The sequence below is a fragment of the Pan troglodytes genome, chromosome 9, assembly GCF_028858775.2.
Source record: "Pan troglodytes isolate AG18354 chromosome 9, NHGRI_mPanTro3-v2.0_pri, whole genome shotgun sequence".
NCBI lineage: Eukaryota > Metazoa > Chordata > Mammalia > Primates > Hominidae > Pan > Pan troglodytes.
In genome coordinates this window covers 14,129,650-14,150,114 of record NC_072407.2, presented here as the reverse complement: position 1 = coordinate 14,150,114, position 20,465 = coordinate 14,129,650, and the positions used below count along the sequence as shown (strand labels likewise).

Sequence of the window (20,465 nt, the reverse complement as noted above, 5' to 3'; positions counted from 1 at the left end):
TTTTTTGAGATGGAGTCTCGCTCTGTCGCCCAGGCTGGAGTGCAGTGGCGCAATCTCGGCTCACTGCAAGCTCCGCCTCCCGGGTTCACTCCATTCTCCTGCCTCAGCCTCCCGAGTAGCTGGGACTACAGGCGCCCACCACCACGCCCGGCTAATTTTTTTGTATTTTTAGTAGAGATGGGGTTTCACCGTGTTAGCCAGGGTGGTCTCGATCTCCTGACCTCGTGATCTGCCCGCCTCAGCCTCCCAAAGTGCTGGGATTACAGGCGTGAGCCACCGCGCCCGGCCGAACATGTTTCAACTGAATATTTTGTCTTGGAGATCTTTCTACAATAGTACATATAGAACTACCCCAGCTAATTGAATTGTATTCGTGGAGGGAATATATTATAATTCATATGCTGACATTTTCATCTTAATGTCTCAATAATAGATTTCATTGATATTATGATATTTTACATAACAAAACTTTTTTGCTTTAGATTTTACACCCAGATTTGGAAGTAGCAGATCATGCTTTTCCTCCTCCACGAACAGCTTTATCCCACTCAAAAATGCTGGTAAGAAGTTTAATATTTAAATTTAATGCTGTTAAAGAGAGCTGTATTTTTATTTATAGGGTTATTAAAGAAGCTAAGTGAAGTTAGAGTTAGATGGACAGCAGAGTAAAAAGTGCCCCAAATTAGAAATTAGGAGACTTGCCGCTGACTGTCCTTATGTCCTGCTCAAGGAGGAGCCACAGGGAAGTTCACTGGGCAAGAGGCCACTAGGGCTAAGACTGTTGCCCTGAGGATGCATGAGTTAAGTGTAGGACAGAAAATCAGAGCCTGGATTATAGCCTGGAAAACTGTGCCAAGCATCAAATTGAAATGGCCAGACAAGGATTCAAAACAAAAGAGATGCTTACAAGAATGGATATAAAGAATGTTGGTTATAGGAGAGAATCAAGTTTGAAGAGTGTGTGGATGAAAACAGTTCCAATTAGAAGCCATAAAAGGTTACGTATATAACAGAGGCCCCTTTTTTATTTTGCTCAGTGCATTTCTTAGCAGTGGGCTTTGTAGCCAATAAGGAACCTCAGGGAGCTGAACACATATACTTAAGCATTCTTGACCTTCATTTCCTGATCAATTAAGTAAGGCATTGACTAACAGAATCTGTAAGTTTCCTTACAGTTCTAAACTGTGATTCCAATAAAAGCTGGATTAAATACAGTCTTGAGAGTTTTTTCTTCTTATGTTTGGTTGTGACTGTAATTGTTTTGGTGGATATAAAAATCAAAGGACTTGGAATATATGCCCTTTTCACCTTTTTGACTCGATATTTCATTTGTTTTTAAAAAGTTAAATTACCTAACATTTCTTCTTATATTTTTAGGATAAAGAGGTGCGAGCCGTTTTCCTTAGATTATTTGCACAACTCTTCCAAGGATATAGATCCTGCCTGCAACTTATAAGAATTCATGCAGAGCCAGTAATACATTTCCACAAGGTAAGATAGAGTACTATATTGTATCTGTCCAAAAAATATATTCTAATTTAATAAAACTCCTTGGTTTTTTTTCCTAGCCATTTATTTTGACCTTTATTTATCAAATGTGATTATTTAAAATCTCTGTGTGATTAGATATCAGTTCTTAATAATAATATGGAACTCACATAATATCTTAGAATATGTTAACTTTAAATCAATTTTTCTTTTAAAATTGAATGTTAATTTCTGATTTCTTCTCCTGACATGTAGACAGATTCATTTTTATTCTTTTCAATATATGTAGTATTTCAGAATAACTCTCTTTGAGAGAAATATATTTTATGACAGCACATATTTATACATGAAGGGATTTATATAGGCTTTGATCTTTTTATTGTATTTCTGTTTTGACCGTTTGTCCATTACCAAGTGATAAATTCTTATTTCACATTTTCTTTTTTCACAGACAGCATTCTTGGGGCAGCGTGGTTTGGTCGAGAATGATTTCCTCACTAAAGTACTCAGTGGAATGGCATTTGCAGGTTTTGTTTCAGAAAGAGGTCCTCCTTATAGATCTTGTGATCTCTTTGATGAGGTATAGTTCTTATTAAATGAAGGCATTATTTATAGACATAATTAGACTAGTAGTTAAAAGTAAAAAGTAACATTTTCCATATTTATATAGTCAAATATAAATTAGGTATTAAATAATCCCAATGTTATTTATTATGCTCATCAAATCTCGATATTTTAATGTGGATTATAAAAATTACAAAAAATTATAAGATGCCTTGGAAATACATATAATTTTTGAACAACTGAATTTTAAATAATTGAACAATGTATACTACTCAGGTGATGAATGCACTAAAATCTCAGAATTCGCCACTATGTAATTCATCCATGTAACCGAAAACCACTCATACTCCAAAAGCTACTCATATTTTAAAATATTACATTTTAAAAAATGGTTGTTTAAAATATTTTTGAAAATTTAACAGTGATTGTATAAACAGAAGTCTTATTTTTAAAGGCCCTAATACAGTAATTCTTTTGTCAGTGTTTTAGGGAGAAAGGTCTAATTTGAAGCTAAGATAGCTGAAATTACTTCAAACTGGAGTTACATTTAGTCTATCAGAATCATAGAGCCATAGTTTAAGTTTGTGGCATTCTCACTAATCAATTATCAACATTTCTCTACCTGTCTTAGGAGACATTAAATATATGGAAGACAAATTTTTGTCTCTATCTTCAAGGAATTAGCCATATAAAGGGAGAAATAGGGCAGATGTGACTCAAAATAAGGATGCTGTTTTGCATTTATTGTGCTCTTTTTTAAAAGCATCTTTCCTTTTATCATTTAACTCTATATTCACAGCAGCCCACTCTGGTGGATAGAACAAGAATATTATTCTCATTTCAAATTTTTGAAAGAGTACTATATTAGAACCAAAAATGTAAAAAGTTTCTTGAAATCTATAAAAGAACAACACTCCTAGAACCCAAGATATTGGAGAATCGTGGCAGTGATCATGTTTGGCTTCTGGTGATTTTCTTTTATATAGAGAAGGTAGGAATCAAGGTCTTAAATATCTTTGGTTCAGAGGAGAAGGATCTTTTATTTTTTGTAAAGATAGTGAAGTATTCACAGGTAAGAATTTTTAAAGAAGAGGCACATATTTTAATTCTGTGTAGAATATGTTTACTGCATCAGATGCTTTAATTAAAAACACAAAGCATATGAAGATTTAGGAAACATCCTGAGGTAGACAAGTTTTTCTAATCAATTATTGGTCATTGATTCTCTAATATTACCATCTAATATGATTGGTTATTGATTCTACTAACATATCAGCCTTTAGATTCTGTACTAAGTAATTCATAACATAATATTTTATGGGATTAAAATAGATGCTCTCCAAGGTCTTTTCTAACACCTACATTTTGTTAGTCTTTGAAGCTTTATGAATAGTAACATTGGTTTATATACTCTTTCTTTTCTATTCAAATTTATCTTCCTCTGATAGCTTCATCACAACTAAAAAGCGAGATTAGTTACTTGCAGAAAACTTGCTTGCCACAGCCTCTATTTTTGTAGGTCTTTCCCTTGCTTGGAGTGCCCTCCTCTGTTCTTCATACTCTGCTCTTATCTCATCATCTCTTCCAACTCTCCCAAAGTCGTTGACTCTGAGAGCCACTCGACTGCGTTATGCTTCATTTTGTCTCTAACTTTATATGGTAACTTATTTTTTATTTATTTATTATTTGTACAAATATAGTCTAGATTGGAAACAAGGATAAGGCAAGGACTCTGTCCAAGGTTCCTACTGAGTCACCCCTTAGTGTTCATCCAGTTCTCTGTTCGGCCTACAGTGGTGACTTTGGGTGTCTTACTTATGTTACTTGACTGCCAGTTAATCATATGTATATATCAGTCAAGAGCCTAAGAAAAATGAGCCATCAGAACTAAATAATTTCTCATTCTACCCTCTTTGGCCGTTTGCATGGGAATGCTTTGGTAGAAAAATAGCATTTGCTCCTGGGAAAGTGATCCTTGTTTTCACTTAGCCTGAGGCAGCCTACCACAATGGGGTGTTATGGGGGCTTTGAGAGGCAGCTTGCATTGTGCATGGCCTTGTCCTCACACTTCCATCAGATAGATGTCTTAGAATGAAAAGAATGTTTGCCCTTGACAGTCTTTCTTTATCCTAGCCTAGAATAGGTAAGCCATAGTTTTATATGCCTATGCAGTGAGTCTATTAGTTCCTAGAAGAATCCTATATTGTACCTTTTTATTTTTGTCATCCATCTATTTACCCTCCCACAATTTTTTTTTCTGTCAGCCTTCTTTTCTTTACCCTAAGTATACAGACTCACACAGTTCTCCCAGTAAATTAGTTAATAAAGAGATAGTTTGAGAACTAGAAGGAGTCTAAGGGTCATCTTGTTCTTCCATCTTATTTTAGAGATGAGAAAACTGAAGCTCAGGAGTTTAAGTGCCTTGTCCCAGATCACACACTGTCAGCAGAGCTAGGACTAGAGTCTGAGCATCCTGACTTGAACATTTGGTTCATGTTTTGTGAGTTAAGGAAATGTTTAGACACTTTCTGACTGTCTGAATTTCTCTGACTGAGGCCTGTGGAATGACAGGGTCTCTCTGAGTTCCAGAAATGACTTTTCCCTAGAAGAAATAGGGCCCTAAATCCTCAGGGAGGAACCACTAGACAATTCAAGGGTTTGATTGACCCTGTAACCCCAGAATGGAGGTGAAACCCCAAAACCTAAAATATTTTGTTTTAAAAATAACGTATATGTTGGATTTTTTTTGGCTTGCAAATTGTATGAAATTATCACAGTTTTTGAATTTGGCATATTTTGGAATTAATGTTTTGTCATTTGATTCTTTTTCCTAGTTGGTAGCCTTTGAAGTAGAGAGAATTAAAGTTGAAGAAAATAACCCAGTGAAGATGATAAAGCATGTCAGAGAACTTGCTGAGCAACTATTCAAAAATGTAAGTAAGTATATTTATTTAGACAGTCATTAATTTTATTTATTTATTTATTTTTCCATAAGTTATTGGGGTACGGGTGGTACGTGGTTACGTGAGTGAGCTCTTTAGTGTTGATTTGTGAGATTTTGGTGCACTCATCACCCAAGCAGTATATACTGCACCATATTTGTAGTCTTTTATCCCTCGCCTCCCTCCCACTCTTCACCCCAAGTCCCCAAAATTTATTGTATCTTTCTTATGTCTTTGCGTCCTCATAGCTTAGCTCCCATGTATCAGTGAGAACATACAATGTTTGGTTTTCCATCCCTGAGTTACATCACTTAGAATAATAGTCTCCTGTCTCATCCAGGTTACTGCAAATGCTGTTAATTCATTCCTTTTCATGGCTGCACAGTATTCCATCGTGTATGTGTGTGTGTGTATGTGTATGTATGCATATGTATATATATATATGTTTGGCACAGTTTCTTTATCCACTCATTGATGGGCATTTGGGTTACTTCCATGATTTTGCAGTTATGAATTGTGCTGCTGTAAACATGCATGTGCAAGTATCTTTTTCGAAGAATGACTTCTTTTCCTCTGGGTGAAACCCCGTAGTGTGATTGCTGGATCAAATGGTAATTCTACTTTTAGTTCTTTAAGGAATCTCCACATCATTTTCCATAGTAGCTGTACTAGTTTACATTCCCAACAGCAGTGTAGAAGTGTTCCCTGTTACCACATCCACTCCAACATCTACTGTTTTTTTATCTTTTGATTATGGCCATTCTTGCAGAAGTAAGATGGTATCGCGCTGTGGCTTTGATTTGCATTTCCCTGATCATTAGTGATGTTGAGCATTTTTTCATATGTTTATTGGCCATTTGTATACCTTCTTTTAAGAATTGTCTATTCGTGTCCTTAGCCCACTTTTGGATGGGATTGTTTTTTCTTACTGATTTGTTTGAGTTTGTTGTAGATTCTGGATAGTAGTCTTTTGCCAGATGTATAGATTGTGAAGATTTTCTCCCACTCTGTGGGTTGTCTGTTTACTCTGCTGACTGTTCCTTTTGCTGTGCAAAAGCTCATTAATTAGGTCCCAGTTATTCATCTTTGTTTTTATTGCATTTGCTTTTGGGTTCTTGGTCATGAAATCCTTGCCTAAGCCAATGTCTAGAAGGGTTTTTCCAATGTTCTAGAATTCTTATAGTTTCAGGTCCTAGGTTTTAAGTCCTTAATCCATATTGAGTTGATTTTTGTATAAGGTGAGAGATGAGGATCCAGTTTCATTCTCCTACATGTGGCTAACCAATTATCCCAGCACCATTTGTTGAAAAGGATGTCCTTTCCCCACTTTATGTTTTTGTTTGCTTTGTCAAAGATCAGTTGGCTGTAAGTATTTAGGTCTATTTCTGGGTTCTCTATTCTGTTCCATTGGTCTATGTTTTTATACCAGTACCATGCTGTTTTGGTGACTATGGCCTTATAGTATAGTTTGAAATCAGGTAGTGTGATGCCTCTAAATTTGTTCTTTTTGCTTAGTCTTGCTTTGGCTATGTGGGCTCTTTTTTAGTTCCATATGAATTTTAGAATTGTTTTTTCTAATTCTGTGAAGAATGATGATGGTATTCCGATGGGGATTGCATTGAATTTGTAGATTGCTTTCAGTGGTATGGTCATTTTCACAATATTGGTTCTACCCATCCATGAGCATGGGATGTGTTTCCATTTGTTTGCATCGTCTGTGATTTTTTTCAGCAGTGTTTTGTAGTTTTCCATGTAGCGGTCTTTGGACTCCTTTGTTAAATATATTACTAAGGATTTTAACTTTTTTGCAGCTATTGTAAAGGGGTTGAGTTCTTGATTTGGTTCTCTGCTTGGTCGCTGTTGGTTTATTGAAGAGCTTCTGATTTGTGTACATTAATCTCATATCCGGAAACTTTGCTGAATTCTTTTATCAGTTCTAGGAGCTTTCTAGAGGAGTCCTTGGGGTTTTCAAGGTAAATTATTATACCGTCAGCAAACAGTGACAGTTTTACTTCCTCTTTACCGATTTAGATGCCCTTTATTTCTTTCTCTTGTCTGATTGTTCTGGCTAGGACTTCCAGTACTATGTTGAAAAGGAGTGGTGAGAGTGGGCACTTGTTCCAGTTCTCAGAGGGAATGCTTTCAACTTTTCCCAATTCAGTATTATGGTGACTGTGGGTTTGTTATAGATGGCTTTTATTACATTAAGGTATGTCCCTTGTATGCCAGTTTTGCTGAGAGCTTTAATCATAAAGGGATGCTAAATTTTGTCCAGTGCTTTGTCTGCATCTATTGAAATGATCATGTGATTTCTGTTTTTTATTTTGTTTATGTGGTGTATCACATTTATTGGCTTGTATGTTAAACTATCCCTGCATCCCTGGTATGAAACCCACTTGATCATGGTGGATTATCTTTTTGATATGTTGTTGGATTTGGTTAGCTAGTATTTTGTTAAGGATTTTAGCATCTGTGTTCATCAAGGATATTAGTCTGTAGTTTTCTTTTTTGGTTATGTCCTTTCCTGGTTTGGGTATTAGGGTGATGCTGGCTTCATAGAATAAATTAGGGAGAGTTCCTTCTTTCTGTATCTTGTGGAATAGTGTCAAAAGGATTGGTACTAGTGTTTCATTGAATGTCTGATAGAATTCTGCTGTGGATCCATCTGGTCCTCGACTTTTTTTTGTTGGTAATTTTTTAATTACCATTTCAATTTTGCTGCTTGTTATTGGTCTGTTCAGGGTATCTAATTCTTCCTGATTTAAGCTAGGAGGGTTGTATTTTTCCAGGAATGTATCAGTCTCTTCTAGGTTTTCTAGTTTATGTGCGTAAAGGTGTTGCCTTGAATGATCCTTTGTATTTCAGTGGTGTCAGGTGTAATATCTCCAGTTTCATTTCTTAGTGAGATTATTTGGATTTTCTGTCTTCTTTTCTTGGTTAATCTTGCTAATGGTCTATCAATTTTATTTATCTTTTCAAAGAACTAGCTTTTTGTTTCATTTATCTTTTGTAATTTTTTTTGTTTCAATTTCATTTAGTTCTGCTCTGATCCTGGTTATTTCCTTTCTTCTGCTGGGTTTAGATTTGGTTTGTTCTTGTTTCTCTAGTTCCTTGAGGTATGACCTTAGATTGTCTGTTTGTGCTCTTTCAGACTTTTTGATGTAGGCATTTAGGGCTATGAACTTTCCTCTTAGCACCGCCTTTGCTGTATCCCAGAGGTTTTGATAGGTTGTGTCATTATTGTCATTCAGCTTGAAGAATTTTTTAATTTCCATCTTGATTTCATTTTTGACTGAATGCTCATTCAGGAGCAGGTTATTTAAATTCCATGTATTTGCATGGTTTTGAAGGTTCCTTTTGGCGTCAATTTCCTGTTTTATTCCACTGTGGTTTGAGAGAGTGCTTGATAAAATTTCAGTTTTCTTAAATTTATTGAGGCTTGTTTTATGTCCTATGATATGGCCTATCTTGGAGAAAGTTCCATGTGCTGTTGAATAGAATGGGTATTCTGTGGTAGTTGGATGAAATGTTCTGTATATATCCATTAAGTCCATTTGTTCCAAGATATAGTTTAAATCCATTGTTTCTCTGTTGACTTTCTGTCTTGATGACCTGTCTAATGCTGTCAGTGGAGTATTGACGTCCCCCACTATTATTGTGTTGCTGTCTATCTCATTTCTTAGGTCTATTAGTAATTGTTTTATAAATTTGGGAGCTCCAGTATTAGATGCATATATGTTTAGGATTGTGATATTTTCCTGCTGGAGAAGGCCTTTTACCATTATATACTGTGCCTCTTTGTCTTTTTTAACCACTGTTGCTTTACAGTTTGTTTTGTCTGATATAAGAATAGCTACCCAGCCAGGCGTGGTGTCGCACACCTGTAATCCCAGCACTTTGGGAGGCCAAGGCAGGAGGATCACCTGAAGTCAGGAGTTTGAGACCAGCCTTGCCAACATGGTGAAACCCTGTCTCTACTAAAAATACAAAAATTAGCCAGGCATGGTGGCGGGTGCCTGTAATCCCAGCTACTTGGGAAGCTGAGGCAGGAAAATCACTTGAACCCAAGAGGCAGAGGTTGCAGTAAGCCAAGATCGCACCACTGTATGCCAGCCTGAATGTCAGAGCAGGACTCTATCTCAAACAAAACAAAACAAAATAAAACAACTAAAAAGAATAGCTACCGCTGCTCGCTTTTGGTGTTCATTTGCATGAAATGCCTTTTTCCACCCCTTTACCTTAAGTTTATGTGAGTCGTTATGTATGTTAGGTGAGTCTCCTGAAGGCAGCAGATAGTTGATTGGTGAGTTCTTATCCATTCTTCAGTTCTGTATCTTTTAAGTGGAGCATTCAGGTCATTTACATTCAATGTTAGTATTGAAATGTGAGGTACTGTTGCTTTCATCGTGCTCTTCGTTGCCTGTGGGCTTTGGTTTTGTTTTTTGTTATTGCTTTTTAACTTGTATTTTTGTTTTATAGGTCCCGTGTGATTTATGCTTTAAAGAGGTTCTGTTTTGATATGTTTCCAGGATTTGTTTCAAGATTTAGAGCTCCTTTTAGCAGTTCTTGTAGTGGTGGTTTGGTAATGGCAAATTCTTTCAGCATTTGTTTGTCTGAAAAATGACTGTATCTTTCTTTCATATATGATGTTTAGTTTCACTGGATACAAAATTCTTGGCTGATAATTGTTTCGTTTGAGGAGGCTGAAGATAGGGCTCCAGTCTCTTCTAGTTTGTACAGTTTCTGCTGAGAAATCTGCTGTTAATCTGATAGGTTTTTCTTTATAGGTTACCTGTTGCTTCTGTCTCATAGCTCTTAAGATTCTTTCCTTTGTCTTAACTTTGAATAACCTGATGACAATGTGCCTAGGCGAAGATCTTTTTGCAATGAATTTCCAGGTGTTCTTTGTGCTGCTTGTATTTGGATGTCTAGGTCTCTTGCAAGGCCGGGGAAGTTTTCCTCAATTATTCCCCCAAATATGTTTTCCAGGCTTTTAGAATTATCTTCTTCCTCAGATACAGCGATTATTCTTAGGTTTGTTCATTTAACATAATCCCAGACTTCTTGGAGGCTTTGTTCATATTTTCTTACCCTTTTTTCTTTGTCTTTGTCGGATTAGGTTAATTCAAAGACCTTGTCTTCCAGCTCTGAATTTCTTTCTTCTACTTGTTCAGTTCTATTGCTGAGACTTTCCAGAGCATTTCCCATTTCTAAAAGTGTGTCCAAAGTTTCTTGAATTTTTTATTGTTTTCTCTTTAAGCTATCTATTTCTATGAATATTTCTCCATTCACTTCTTGTATCATTTTTTGGATTTCCTTGCATTGGGCTTCACCTTTCTCTGCTCCCTCCCTCATTAGCTTAGTAACTAACCTCCTGAGTTCTTTTTCAGGTAATCAGAGATTTCTTCTTGGTTTGGATCCATTACTAGTGAACTAGTGTGATTTTTGGGGGGATGTTGAAGAGCCTTGTTTTGTCATATTACCAGGGTTGGTTTTCTGGTTCCTTCTTATTTGGGTAAGCTCTGTCAGAGGGAAGGTCTAGGACTGAAGGCTGTTGTTCAGATTATTTTGTCCCACAGAGTGTTCTCTTGGTGTAGTACTCTCCCTCTTTTCCTATGGATGTGACTCCCTGTGAGCCGAACTGCAGTGATTGTTGTCTCTCCTGGATCTAGCCACCCAGCGAGTCTACCTGGCTCCAGGCTGGTACCGAGGATTGTCTGCACAGAGTCCTGTGATGTGAACCGTCTATGGGTCTCTCAGCTGTGGATACCAGTGCCTGTTCCGGTGGAGGTGGCGGAGGGTGCAGTGAGCTCCATGAGGGCCCTTAGCTTTGGTGGTTTAATGCTCTGTTTTTGCGCTGGTTGGCCTCCTGTCAGGAGGTGGTGCCTTCCAGAAAGCATCAGGTGTAGTAGTGTGGAGAGGGACCAGTGGTGGGCAGGGCCCTTGAACTCCCAAGATTATATGCCCTTTGTCTTCTGCTACCAGGGTGGATAGGGAAGGACCATCAGGTTGGGAAGGAGCTAGGCCTGTCTGAGCTCAGATTCTCTTTGGGCGGGTCTTGATGTGGCTGCTGTGGGGGATGGGGGTGAGATTCCCAGCTCACTGGAGTTGTGTACCTAGGGAGATTATGGCTTCCTCTGCTGAGTCATGCAAGTTGTCAGGAAAGTGGGGGAAAGCCGGCAGTCACAGGCCTCACCCAGCTCCCACGCAAACAGAAGGGCCAGTTTCTCTCCCGCTGTGCCCCCTAGTAGCCCTGAGTCTGTTTCCAGGCAGAGGGCAAGACGGGCTGCCAGACGGGCTTGAAAACTTGCCCGAGGCTATCCGCCTCCCAGCTGTGAAAGAAAAGTGCTTTAGTTCTTCCCCTGCCTGTGAAGTCTGCAACCCGGATTTGCAGCCCCCACCACCCCCGGGGCTTCTCACCCCATTCAAATAGTTAAAAAGTTCAGCTAGAGAATTCCTTCTCCCTGTGGAGTTTTACCTGCTGCTCCGCTGGCCACCCTCCCGAGGGATCCCTGTGGTGCCAGGCAGGAATGGGCTGCTTTGGGACCCAGCAAGCTCCCAGGGCCTTTCTGCTGCTTTCTCTACCCCTGTATTTCGCTTGGCTCTCTAACTTGACTCAGCTTTAGGTAAAGTCGGAAACTTCTCCCACATTTAGACCTTCAGCTTCTCCGGTGTGTGTTCGGGAGAGGAGGGTCTCCCTTTCCCACTTAGACAGTTGGGGCACTCACAGTATTTGGGGTGTCTCCCAAATCCCGCAGGAGCAGTTCACTTCCTTCCGAGGGTCTGTGATTCCTCTCCAGATTGCTGGTTTGTTCTTGCAGTTGATCTAGAGCTGAAACTCACAATGCAAGCCTCCACATGCTTCTCTGTCTGGAGCTGCAATCTAGTCCTGCCTCCCATCTGCCATGATCCACTCTATTTAGACAGTCATTAATTTTAAAAATATACTGTTAAATAAAGTATTTTGTTCACAGAACTAGAAAGCTTCCTGTGATAGTTTTTTTGCTCTGGATTGTAAATTATGAGATATTACAGTTGGTACCGTATATCAAAATAGACCACATTTTTCAAAGTAATTTTCCTGTCAGTCAGTGTGTTATGAAAACATGTTAGTCACAATTTTTTCAGTTAGTCATTTGCCCTCATTATGGTTTTCATTTGGGTCTCTTGTAAGACATAAAGATTAGACTCACTGGAGACCAGAACCACCTCAGACAGAACCGACCAGTGTCCTCTGCTTTGGCTTGGCACCGCGGTTGGCAGCTGGTCAGGAGTTGCATTGTTTTGAACAGAGGGAGCGAAAAGCTGAAAGAAAAAAAGCAAATTGACAAGTGACCACAGAAACACAAGGATGAAAATATTCCATGGATAGAGGAAATGCAATAAGTTAAAAGGACTCGGATGTGGTAAAGTGTGAAATAACTATTTGAACACCAGGAAAGAAAAGAGCATAAAATGACAGAGATTATATTCATATGGAAAAATGGATTTGGGCTAATGAGTGTTCCTTATTTCTCCTGCTGTGAAGTTTTGAGTCCTAAGAAAAGTAAAGTAAGTCGGAACTATAGTCCTCCAGGGAAAAGTTGAGGGAAGATGTGATTTTTTTTCATTACAATTAGGTCCTGACTTTAGTAAACAAAAAAATATTCTGGAAGACAGAAATGTAACATTCTATACTGTTTCTAATCTAAACATTGTCAAAGTAGAAATTTTCTTTTAATTTGTGGTTCTAACATATACTTTATCTGTATAGCAAATAACTTCTGCAAAGACAACTCAACTGATCTAAATTTAAAGCCATATCATTGATTTAAATATAATATTGGCATCCAAAGATTAAAATATAATAATGGTTATACATTTTCTCATTAGCCTTTTCATAAGGGAAATATAGAATTGAACATTAAAATCTTACTAATAAGATGGTGGTTATTGGTTGTATATCTCTTGAAAAAATAAAAGAAATTAAATTATAAATCAAGTAAACTTTTGTTTTTGCCGATTTCAAACGTTTCTTAAATAATTTCAACTTTTATTTTAGATTAAGGGGCACATGTGCAGATTTGTTAGCTGGGCTTAGTGTGTGATGCTGAGGTTTAGGGTACGATTGATGCCATCACCCAGGCACTGAGCAGAGTACCCAGTAGTCACTTTTCACCCCTTTCCCTACTCCTTTCCTCCCATGTCTAGTAGTCCTCGGTGTCTATTGTTGCCAGCTTTAATGAGTACCACTTATTTAGCTTCTGGGGAAGATGTATTTTTAAGGAAATGGTGAAGAAGAATTCAGGGTCAGTATCTTGACTCACAACAGGTATTGTTTAATTTAGTGATTTGACTAGATGGACCTTTTTGGACACTGGATTATTAGTCAGTGCTTTGTCACATTCATTTGAAATTTGAGAACCAATTGGATACAAGCAGGGATACTAAAACATTTGTTTCTTTATGTTATTCCATTATTTCTGAGTTTTAAGTTCTACATTTAGAATGTGATCTTTCTTTGAGGGAATAAATACTTTTTTGAAAGAGAACAAAGTAAAGTTCAGAGGTTTCATATTAAAACAAAAAAAATCCATCTTTTATGAATTATGCTTATCTAAATTTTGGTAAATAGAAAATTCTTGCTGGGCGCAGTGGCTCATGCCTATAATCCCAGCACTTTGGGAGGCCGAGGTGGGCAGATCACAAAGTCAGGAGATCGAGACCACGGTGAAACCCCATCTCTACAAAAAATACAAAAAATTAGCCGGGAGCGGTGTCAGGCGCCTGTAGTCCCAGTAACTCCGGAGGCTGAGGCAGGAGAATGGCGTGAACCGGAGCTTGCAGTAAGCCGAGATCTCGCCACTGCACTCCAGCCTGGGCAACAGAGTGAGACTCCGTCTTAAAAAAAAAAAAATCTTAAGTTCTGTTTTATCAATTGCTAGTGGTTCATTATAAATTCTGGAAATAGATATGGTCTGCCAGTAATATTAAGGGAGCAGTAATATTACTAACACATGCAGAAATCATTAGCCATAACATTTCTTGTGCCTGTTAAAAGATGAATTTAGGCTGAGTATGGTGGCTCATGCCTGTGATCTCAGTACTTTGGGAGGCCGAGGCAGGAGGATTGCTTGGGGCTAGGAATTCGAGACCAGCCTGGGTAATATAGTGAGACTCCATCTCTACAAATTTTTTTTTTTTTTTTTTTTTTTTTTAATTACAAGAGGCTGGGTATGGTGACTGATGCCTGTAATCCCAGCATTTGGGAGGCTGAGGCGGGCAGATCACTTGAGGTCAGGAGTTCGAGACCAGCTTGGCCAACATGGTGAAATCCCGTCTCTACTAAAAATACAAAAATTAGCCGGGCATGGTGGCACGTGCCTGTAATCCTAACCATTTGGGAGGCTGAGGCAGGAGAACTGCTTGAACCTGGGAGGCAGAGGTTACAGTGAGCCGAGATCACACCACTGCATCCAGCCTAGGTGACAGAGCAAGACTCTGTCTTGAAAAAAAAAAAAAATTACATGTGGTGGTGGACACCTGTAGTCCTGCCTGTTCAGGAGACTGAGGTGGGAGGATTGCTTGAGCCCAGGAGTTCAGCCAAGGAGTTTGAGGCTGCAGTAAGCTATGATTGAGCCACCGTACTCCAGCCTGGGCAACAGAGCAAGACCCTGTCTCAAAAAAAAAAAAAAGATGAATTTAATTTCAATTTTAAATTACTTAACACAGAAGTACTTTAATTGACTGTTACTTGTAGATTATTAGCTTCTTTACTAAGAAGCAATATTTTCAGATTTCTAAATACGTCACACATTAAATCATAATACTGGTTTAGCAAAAGTATAAATAAATTATTTTTCTGGCAACTTGCATGCCAAGATCTGTTACTTGAATTTATTGACTGATCACATTTTTAGTTGTTTATAACCATGCCTGATATAATAAATGTGTTTCCTGATTAGTATACTAAAACTTAAAAAGGAAATCTGGTAGAATTCTGTTAGAAGGAAAACTTGTGTTGTATGCTGGTCTTTGCCACTTATAGTGGCTGTGTAGAAGTAATTACAGCATGATCATATGAGAAATTTCTTTTGACCTATTATAATAATAATAAATATTGAGTTCATGTATAAACATACTGCTTTTCTTTCCATGCTCAGTTGATGATGCAGGAGTTGGCCCACTTTGGCTTTCAGAATCTTCAGTGTCTGCATGAGAGCAGTTAGCTATATTGTGCCAGGCATGGAATTAAGCACTTTACATACAATTATCTCTCATCCTCATAACGACAATGTAAGGCAGGTGTCATTATCCCCATTTTAGTGGGACTAATTGGCTCAGAATCATATGACTCTTAAGTGATTAAATCCAGATTTTAAATTAGGAATTTTCATCTATTCATTTCCTAAGCCTATGTTCTTTCACTATAAGGCTGGATCGCCTCCAATTGGAAAAAACGATGTTTCCAGTAGTTGACTTTACATGTTGTTCTTTTTGTTTGTTTGAGACAAGATCTCACTCTGTTGCCCAGGCTGGAGTGCAGTGGCACAATCTCGGCTTACTGCAGCCTCGACCTCCTGGGCTCCAGCAATCCTCCTACCTCAGCCTCCTGAGTAGCTGGGACTACAGGCATATGCCACCACACCCAGCTAATTTTTTTGTATTTTTTGGTGGAGACGGAGTTTCACCGTGTTGCCCAGGCTGATCTGGAACTCCTGGGCTCAAGGGATCCACTCGCCTCGGCCCGGGAGGTCGAGGCTTGAGCCCAGAAGGTTGAGGCTACATTGAGCCGAAGTCCTGCCACCACACTCCAGCATGTGTGATAAAGTGAGACCCTGTCTCAAAAACAAAAACAATCAAACAAACAAAAACACGGACAATCCCTATTCTTTAAAATTGACACTTTAAAAGTGATCATCGTGAAGTATTATTATTAAGAGATTATATTACTAGGTAAGAGCCCTTCAAATGTCTTCTACATTTCATGGGCCTTATTGGAAATTTTTTTCACAATCTAATTATATTTCATTTAATTTAATAAATTCTATTAGTTAAGTACTTATTAGTGCCAGGCATATTCTAGGTACATAATTCTCCTAATATCCTTCAGAAAAGGACACACAGACATGACAAGTAAGAATTTGTGACTATCCCAGTCGATTGTCATTAGATTGTCTGAGATTCCTTCTAGTGCTAAGATTCTGAAGTCCGTGATGACAAAATCATCATTCATGAAGTAAATACTTTATAAAGTTAAAAAACAGCACATGATAGTAAAGTTACTTTCTTAGGTTATGCAGGAAATTGGGGGAAGGGAGGCACGATGGTATCAATGCGAGGAAAATAATCCACATGGTTCTATTTTTAACTAGTCAGTTGTTGTTTTTTTAATCACATTTCTAAAATTCCCTTTTGATAAGCAAGAACCAACCATCTAATTTGACTCTTTCCTTGTTATTGGGTTGGAATTGAGACCTGGTGATTCCATTCAGATGTTTGTAAATACTTTATTGCACTGAAGTCTGGTATGTGTATCTAGGCCCTCTTTTCATTTCCCTTTGAAGCACCTCAAAAATATACCTTAATTTTCCTGTCTCTTCTCACCACTCCTTTATATTGCTTTTTAGTGAGATTTTAGGAATGTGAGTAGGATGAATTGTAACTGAGCTTAGCTGCTCTTAGCTTTCTGGAGCTTCCCAAATAATTAAGAAAGGCATTTGGTGACTTTGGGGGAATGGGTTAGGTGGAAGGAAGGAGAAGGAAATGACTAAACCCACTAGAGACAAACAGTGTAAGCATTGGTAACAAAGATTATTGTAAAAAAGATATTGTAACAGAGATGAGCGGCAACACCTCTATGCAGCTTCTTTCCATTCCCAATTGATAATGTAGGGGTTGGCCTACTTTTTTGGCTTTCAGAATCTTCAGTGTCTGCATGAGAACACAAGTAACTACTTCCCTGCCCTATCCCTATGATTCTTTTTTTTTTTTTTTTTTCTTAAAGAGACAGGGTCATGCCCTGTCACCCAGAAAGGAGTGCAGTGGCTTGATCATAGCTCATTGCAACCTTGACCTCCTAGGTTCAAGCAATCCTCCTGCTTCAGCCTTCCTAGTAGCTGGGACTACAGGCACACATCACCATGCCTAGCTAATTTTTTGTAATTTTTTTGTAGAGATAGGGTCTCACTATGTTGCCCAGGATGGTCTTGAACTCCTAGCCTCAAGCAGTCCTCCTATCTCAGCCTCCTAAAATGTTGGGATTACAGGGGTAAGCCAATGCCCCTGGCCTCTATGATTCTTGATATGCACATATAAAGGACCACTAATAAATGTTTTCACAAAGTGAGAACATTAAGATAGGCCAAGACAAAAAGATAGGCCAAGACAAGAACTTCATAAAACTTCTACTTCAGGGCATTAAGAAATCAGTTGGGTGGGGTGCGGTGGCTCACGCTTGTAATCCCAGCACTTTGGGAGACTGAGGCAGGTGGATCACGAGGTCAGGAAATCGAGACCACGGTGAAACCCCGTCTCTACTAAAAATGCAAAAAAATTAGCTGGGCATGGTGGTGGGCGCCTGTAGTCCCAGCTACTCGGAGAGGCTGAGGCAGGAGAATGGCGTGAACCCGGGAGGTGGAGGTTGCAGTGAACCGAGATCACGCCACTGCACTCCAGCCTGGGCAACAGAGCGAGACTCCATCTCAAAAAAAACAAAAACAACAACAACAACAAAAAAGAAAAGAAATCAGTTGGACATGTGTTTTATTGTTTTACATAGTACAGTTTTCGTAATTTGTTTTGCATCTGCAATAGTATAAAAATATTTGCTAGATACGTAATTTGACAATTTTTGTTTTATTGTTTTTTGCTTTTTATTTTGGAGGTGGTGTCTCACTTTGTTGCCCAGGCTGAAGTACAGTGGCTATTCACGGGCATAAACATAATGCACTACAGCCTCAAACTTCTGGGCTCAAGCAATCCTCCCACCTCACGCTCCCAAGTAGCTGGGACTACAGACACTTACCACCATACCTGGCTTTGTCTGACAGTTTTAGTAAAAGTTAAAAGAAATATTAAAGAACTTAAAATTCTGTGTAAAATAATATCAGATATCTGGGCCAGGCACAGTGGCTCACGCCTGTAATCCCAGCACTTTGGGAGACCGAGGCGGGCAGATCATGAGGTCAGGAGTTGGAGACCAGCCTGCCCAACATGGTGAAACACCATCTCTACTAAAGATACAAAAAATTAGCCGGGTGTGGTGGCGTGTGCCTGTAATCCCAGCTACTCGGGAGGCTGAGGCAGGAGAATCGCTTGAACCTGGGAGGCAAAGGTTGCAGTGAGCCGAGATCACGTCATTGCCCTCCAGCCTGGGCAACAAGACAAGACTTCGTCTCAAAAAAAAAAAAAAAGAAGAAGAAGAAGAATATGAGATTTATAATTGTGCCTTATGGATATTTCATTGCCCAGCATTGAACCAAATAGAATCCTAATGGGAGAACAAAACTCAAATACAAGAAATAACTAGTCCAAATCAAATAAAATCTACGCCCTTTACATTTCTGCAAAATGTTAATTTCACTACCAGGTTAATTTCACTACATGTCATCTACACTGATGATATTTATACTGTTTGCCAACTGTGAATAAAGGAATTTTTTAATTATAGGAAGGAAGTAAAATATTGTGATTACCTTTAGAGAGTCAAGACATAGACATAAACGACTTATATAGATAATGATGATGAAGTGAAGCCCTGCCTGCAAAGCATAGGCTTCAAATTGAACCCCCCTCCCGTCCTATCTGATTTCTTTGTTCACTTATAAGTCAGGTTTATCATGATCTAATTTTTATATACAGTAAAATGTATACTTTTTAATCTACAGTTATGAGTTTTGACAAATGCATGAAGTCATACAACCACTAGCATCACAATAAGTAGGTAGAGTATTTCTATCACCCCCCCAAAGTTCCTTAATTCTCCTTTATAGTCACATCTTCCCACCACCTCAAACACTTGGCAACCACTGATCAATTTTTTTGTCTGTATAGTTTTGCCTTTTCCATAATGGCATTATGTGGTTTTTTGAGTTTAGCTTCATTCACTTAGCACAGTGCATTTCAGATTCAATCATGTTGCTTCATACAGTTGTTTATTCCTTTTTCTGAGTGGTAATCCACTTTATGGATGGACTAAAGTTTTATTTACCTGTTGACCAACTGAAAGACAATTTTAGCAATAATGAATAAAACCACCCAAACATTTGCATAAGTTTTTGTATAAATATAAGTTTTCATTTCTCTTGTATGAATACCTAGGATTGGGAGGCTGGAATATATGGTAATACAATATTTAACTGTATAGGAAACTGCCAAACTGTTTTCTCAAGTGTCTACGTTATTTTGCATTTTCACCAGCAGTATATTAACATTCCATTTGTGCCACATCTTTACTAACACTTGGTATTGTCAGTTGGTTTCTTTTTTTTTTTTTTTTTTTTTTTTGAGTCAGAGTTTCGCTGTTGTTGCCCAGGCTGGAGTGCCATGGCACAATCTTGACTCACCACAACCTCTGCCTCCTGGGTTCAAGCGATTCTCCTGCCTCAGCCTCCCAAGTAGCTGGGATTATAGGCATACACCACCACACCTGGCCAATTTTATATTTTCAGTAGAGGCGGGGTTTCTACATGTTGATCAGGTTGGTCTCGAACTCCCGTGAGCCACCCGCCTCGGCCTCGCAAAGTGCTGGGATTATAGGCATGAGCTACTGCGCCCGGCTGGTTTCTTTCTTTTCTTTTTTTTTTTTTTTTTTTGGGTGGTGTTGGGGGGGGTCTTTCCAACAGGTATGTGGTGGTATCTCATTGTGATTCTAATTTGTATTTCAGCAGGTGAGTGAAAGTATAGGACTGTTAGCTGGTCACTGTATGTTGCCTTCGTACTTGTGACAAGAGTACTTGTCTTAGAATAGGAAATCTCTATCTGGAGTCAGGAATTAGAGCAGTGGTTCTCAACAGGAGCAACCCTCCCACCCTACTTCATGAAATTGGTCTGGAGACATTTTTGGTGGTCACAGTTGGAGGGACTGTGCTACTGTCATCTAGTGGATAAAGGCCAAAGATACTTCTAAACATCTTACAATACACAAGACACCTACTCTTTATCGCAAATAATTATCAAGCCCAAATGTCAATTAGTGCATAGGTTGAGAAACCCTGAATTAGGGCAACCAGCATATCAAATATTAAAGTCATCTACTTGTATTAAGGATAAGACATTCAGTTGAATGTCTCAGTCATCTCACAAGGATGTGATCCTTGAAAGTCCTATGAAGTTGGAAAATTGAGGATGAGTCATTCCATCAATGTCATGTACACTACCAGGCAACTCTAAAGAGTCCAGTTACGTTTTGACAATGTTTAACAATTTACTCCAGTGACAGTATTGCCATCAACTGTATTAGAAAAAAAATTTGTGTCACCTGCTATCCCA

At 38.6% G+C, this 20,465-nt stretch overlaps 1 protein-coding gene across 7 annotated transcripts in view; it reads left to right on the top strand.

The window, feature by feature from the left end:
* Positions 1-20,465, top strand: part of SBF2 (SET binding factor 2) — a 516,757-nt gene that overhangs the window by 295,889 nt on the left and 200,403 nt on the right. For all 7 annotated transcript variants that reach the window (XR_010147145.1, XR_010147144.1, XR_010147143.1 and 4 more), the window contains 4 exons: positions 483-560; positions 1,378-1,491; positions 1,940-2,068; positions 4,887-4,985. Coding sequence is in view for 4 of the 7 variants with exons in the window: in XM_016920369.4 (XP_016775858.4) it covers positions 483-560; positions 1,378-1,491; positions 1,940-2,068; positions 4,887-4,985 (420 nt within the window). In the remaining 3 variants the exon portion in view is untranslated. The remainder of the gene's footprint in view (positions 1-482; positions 561-1,377; positions 1,492-1,939; positions 2,069-4,886; positions 4,986-20,465) is intronic.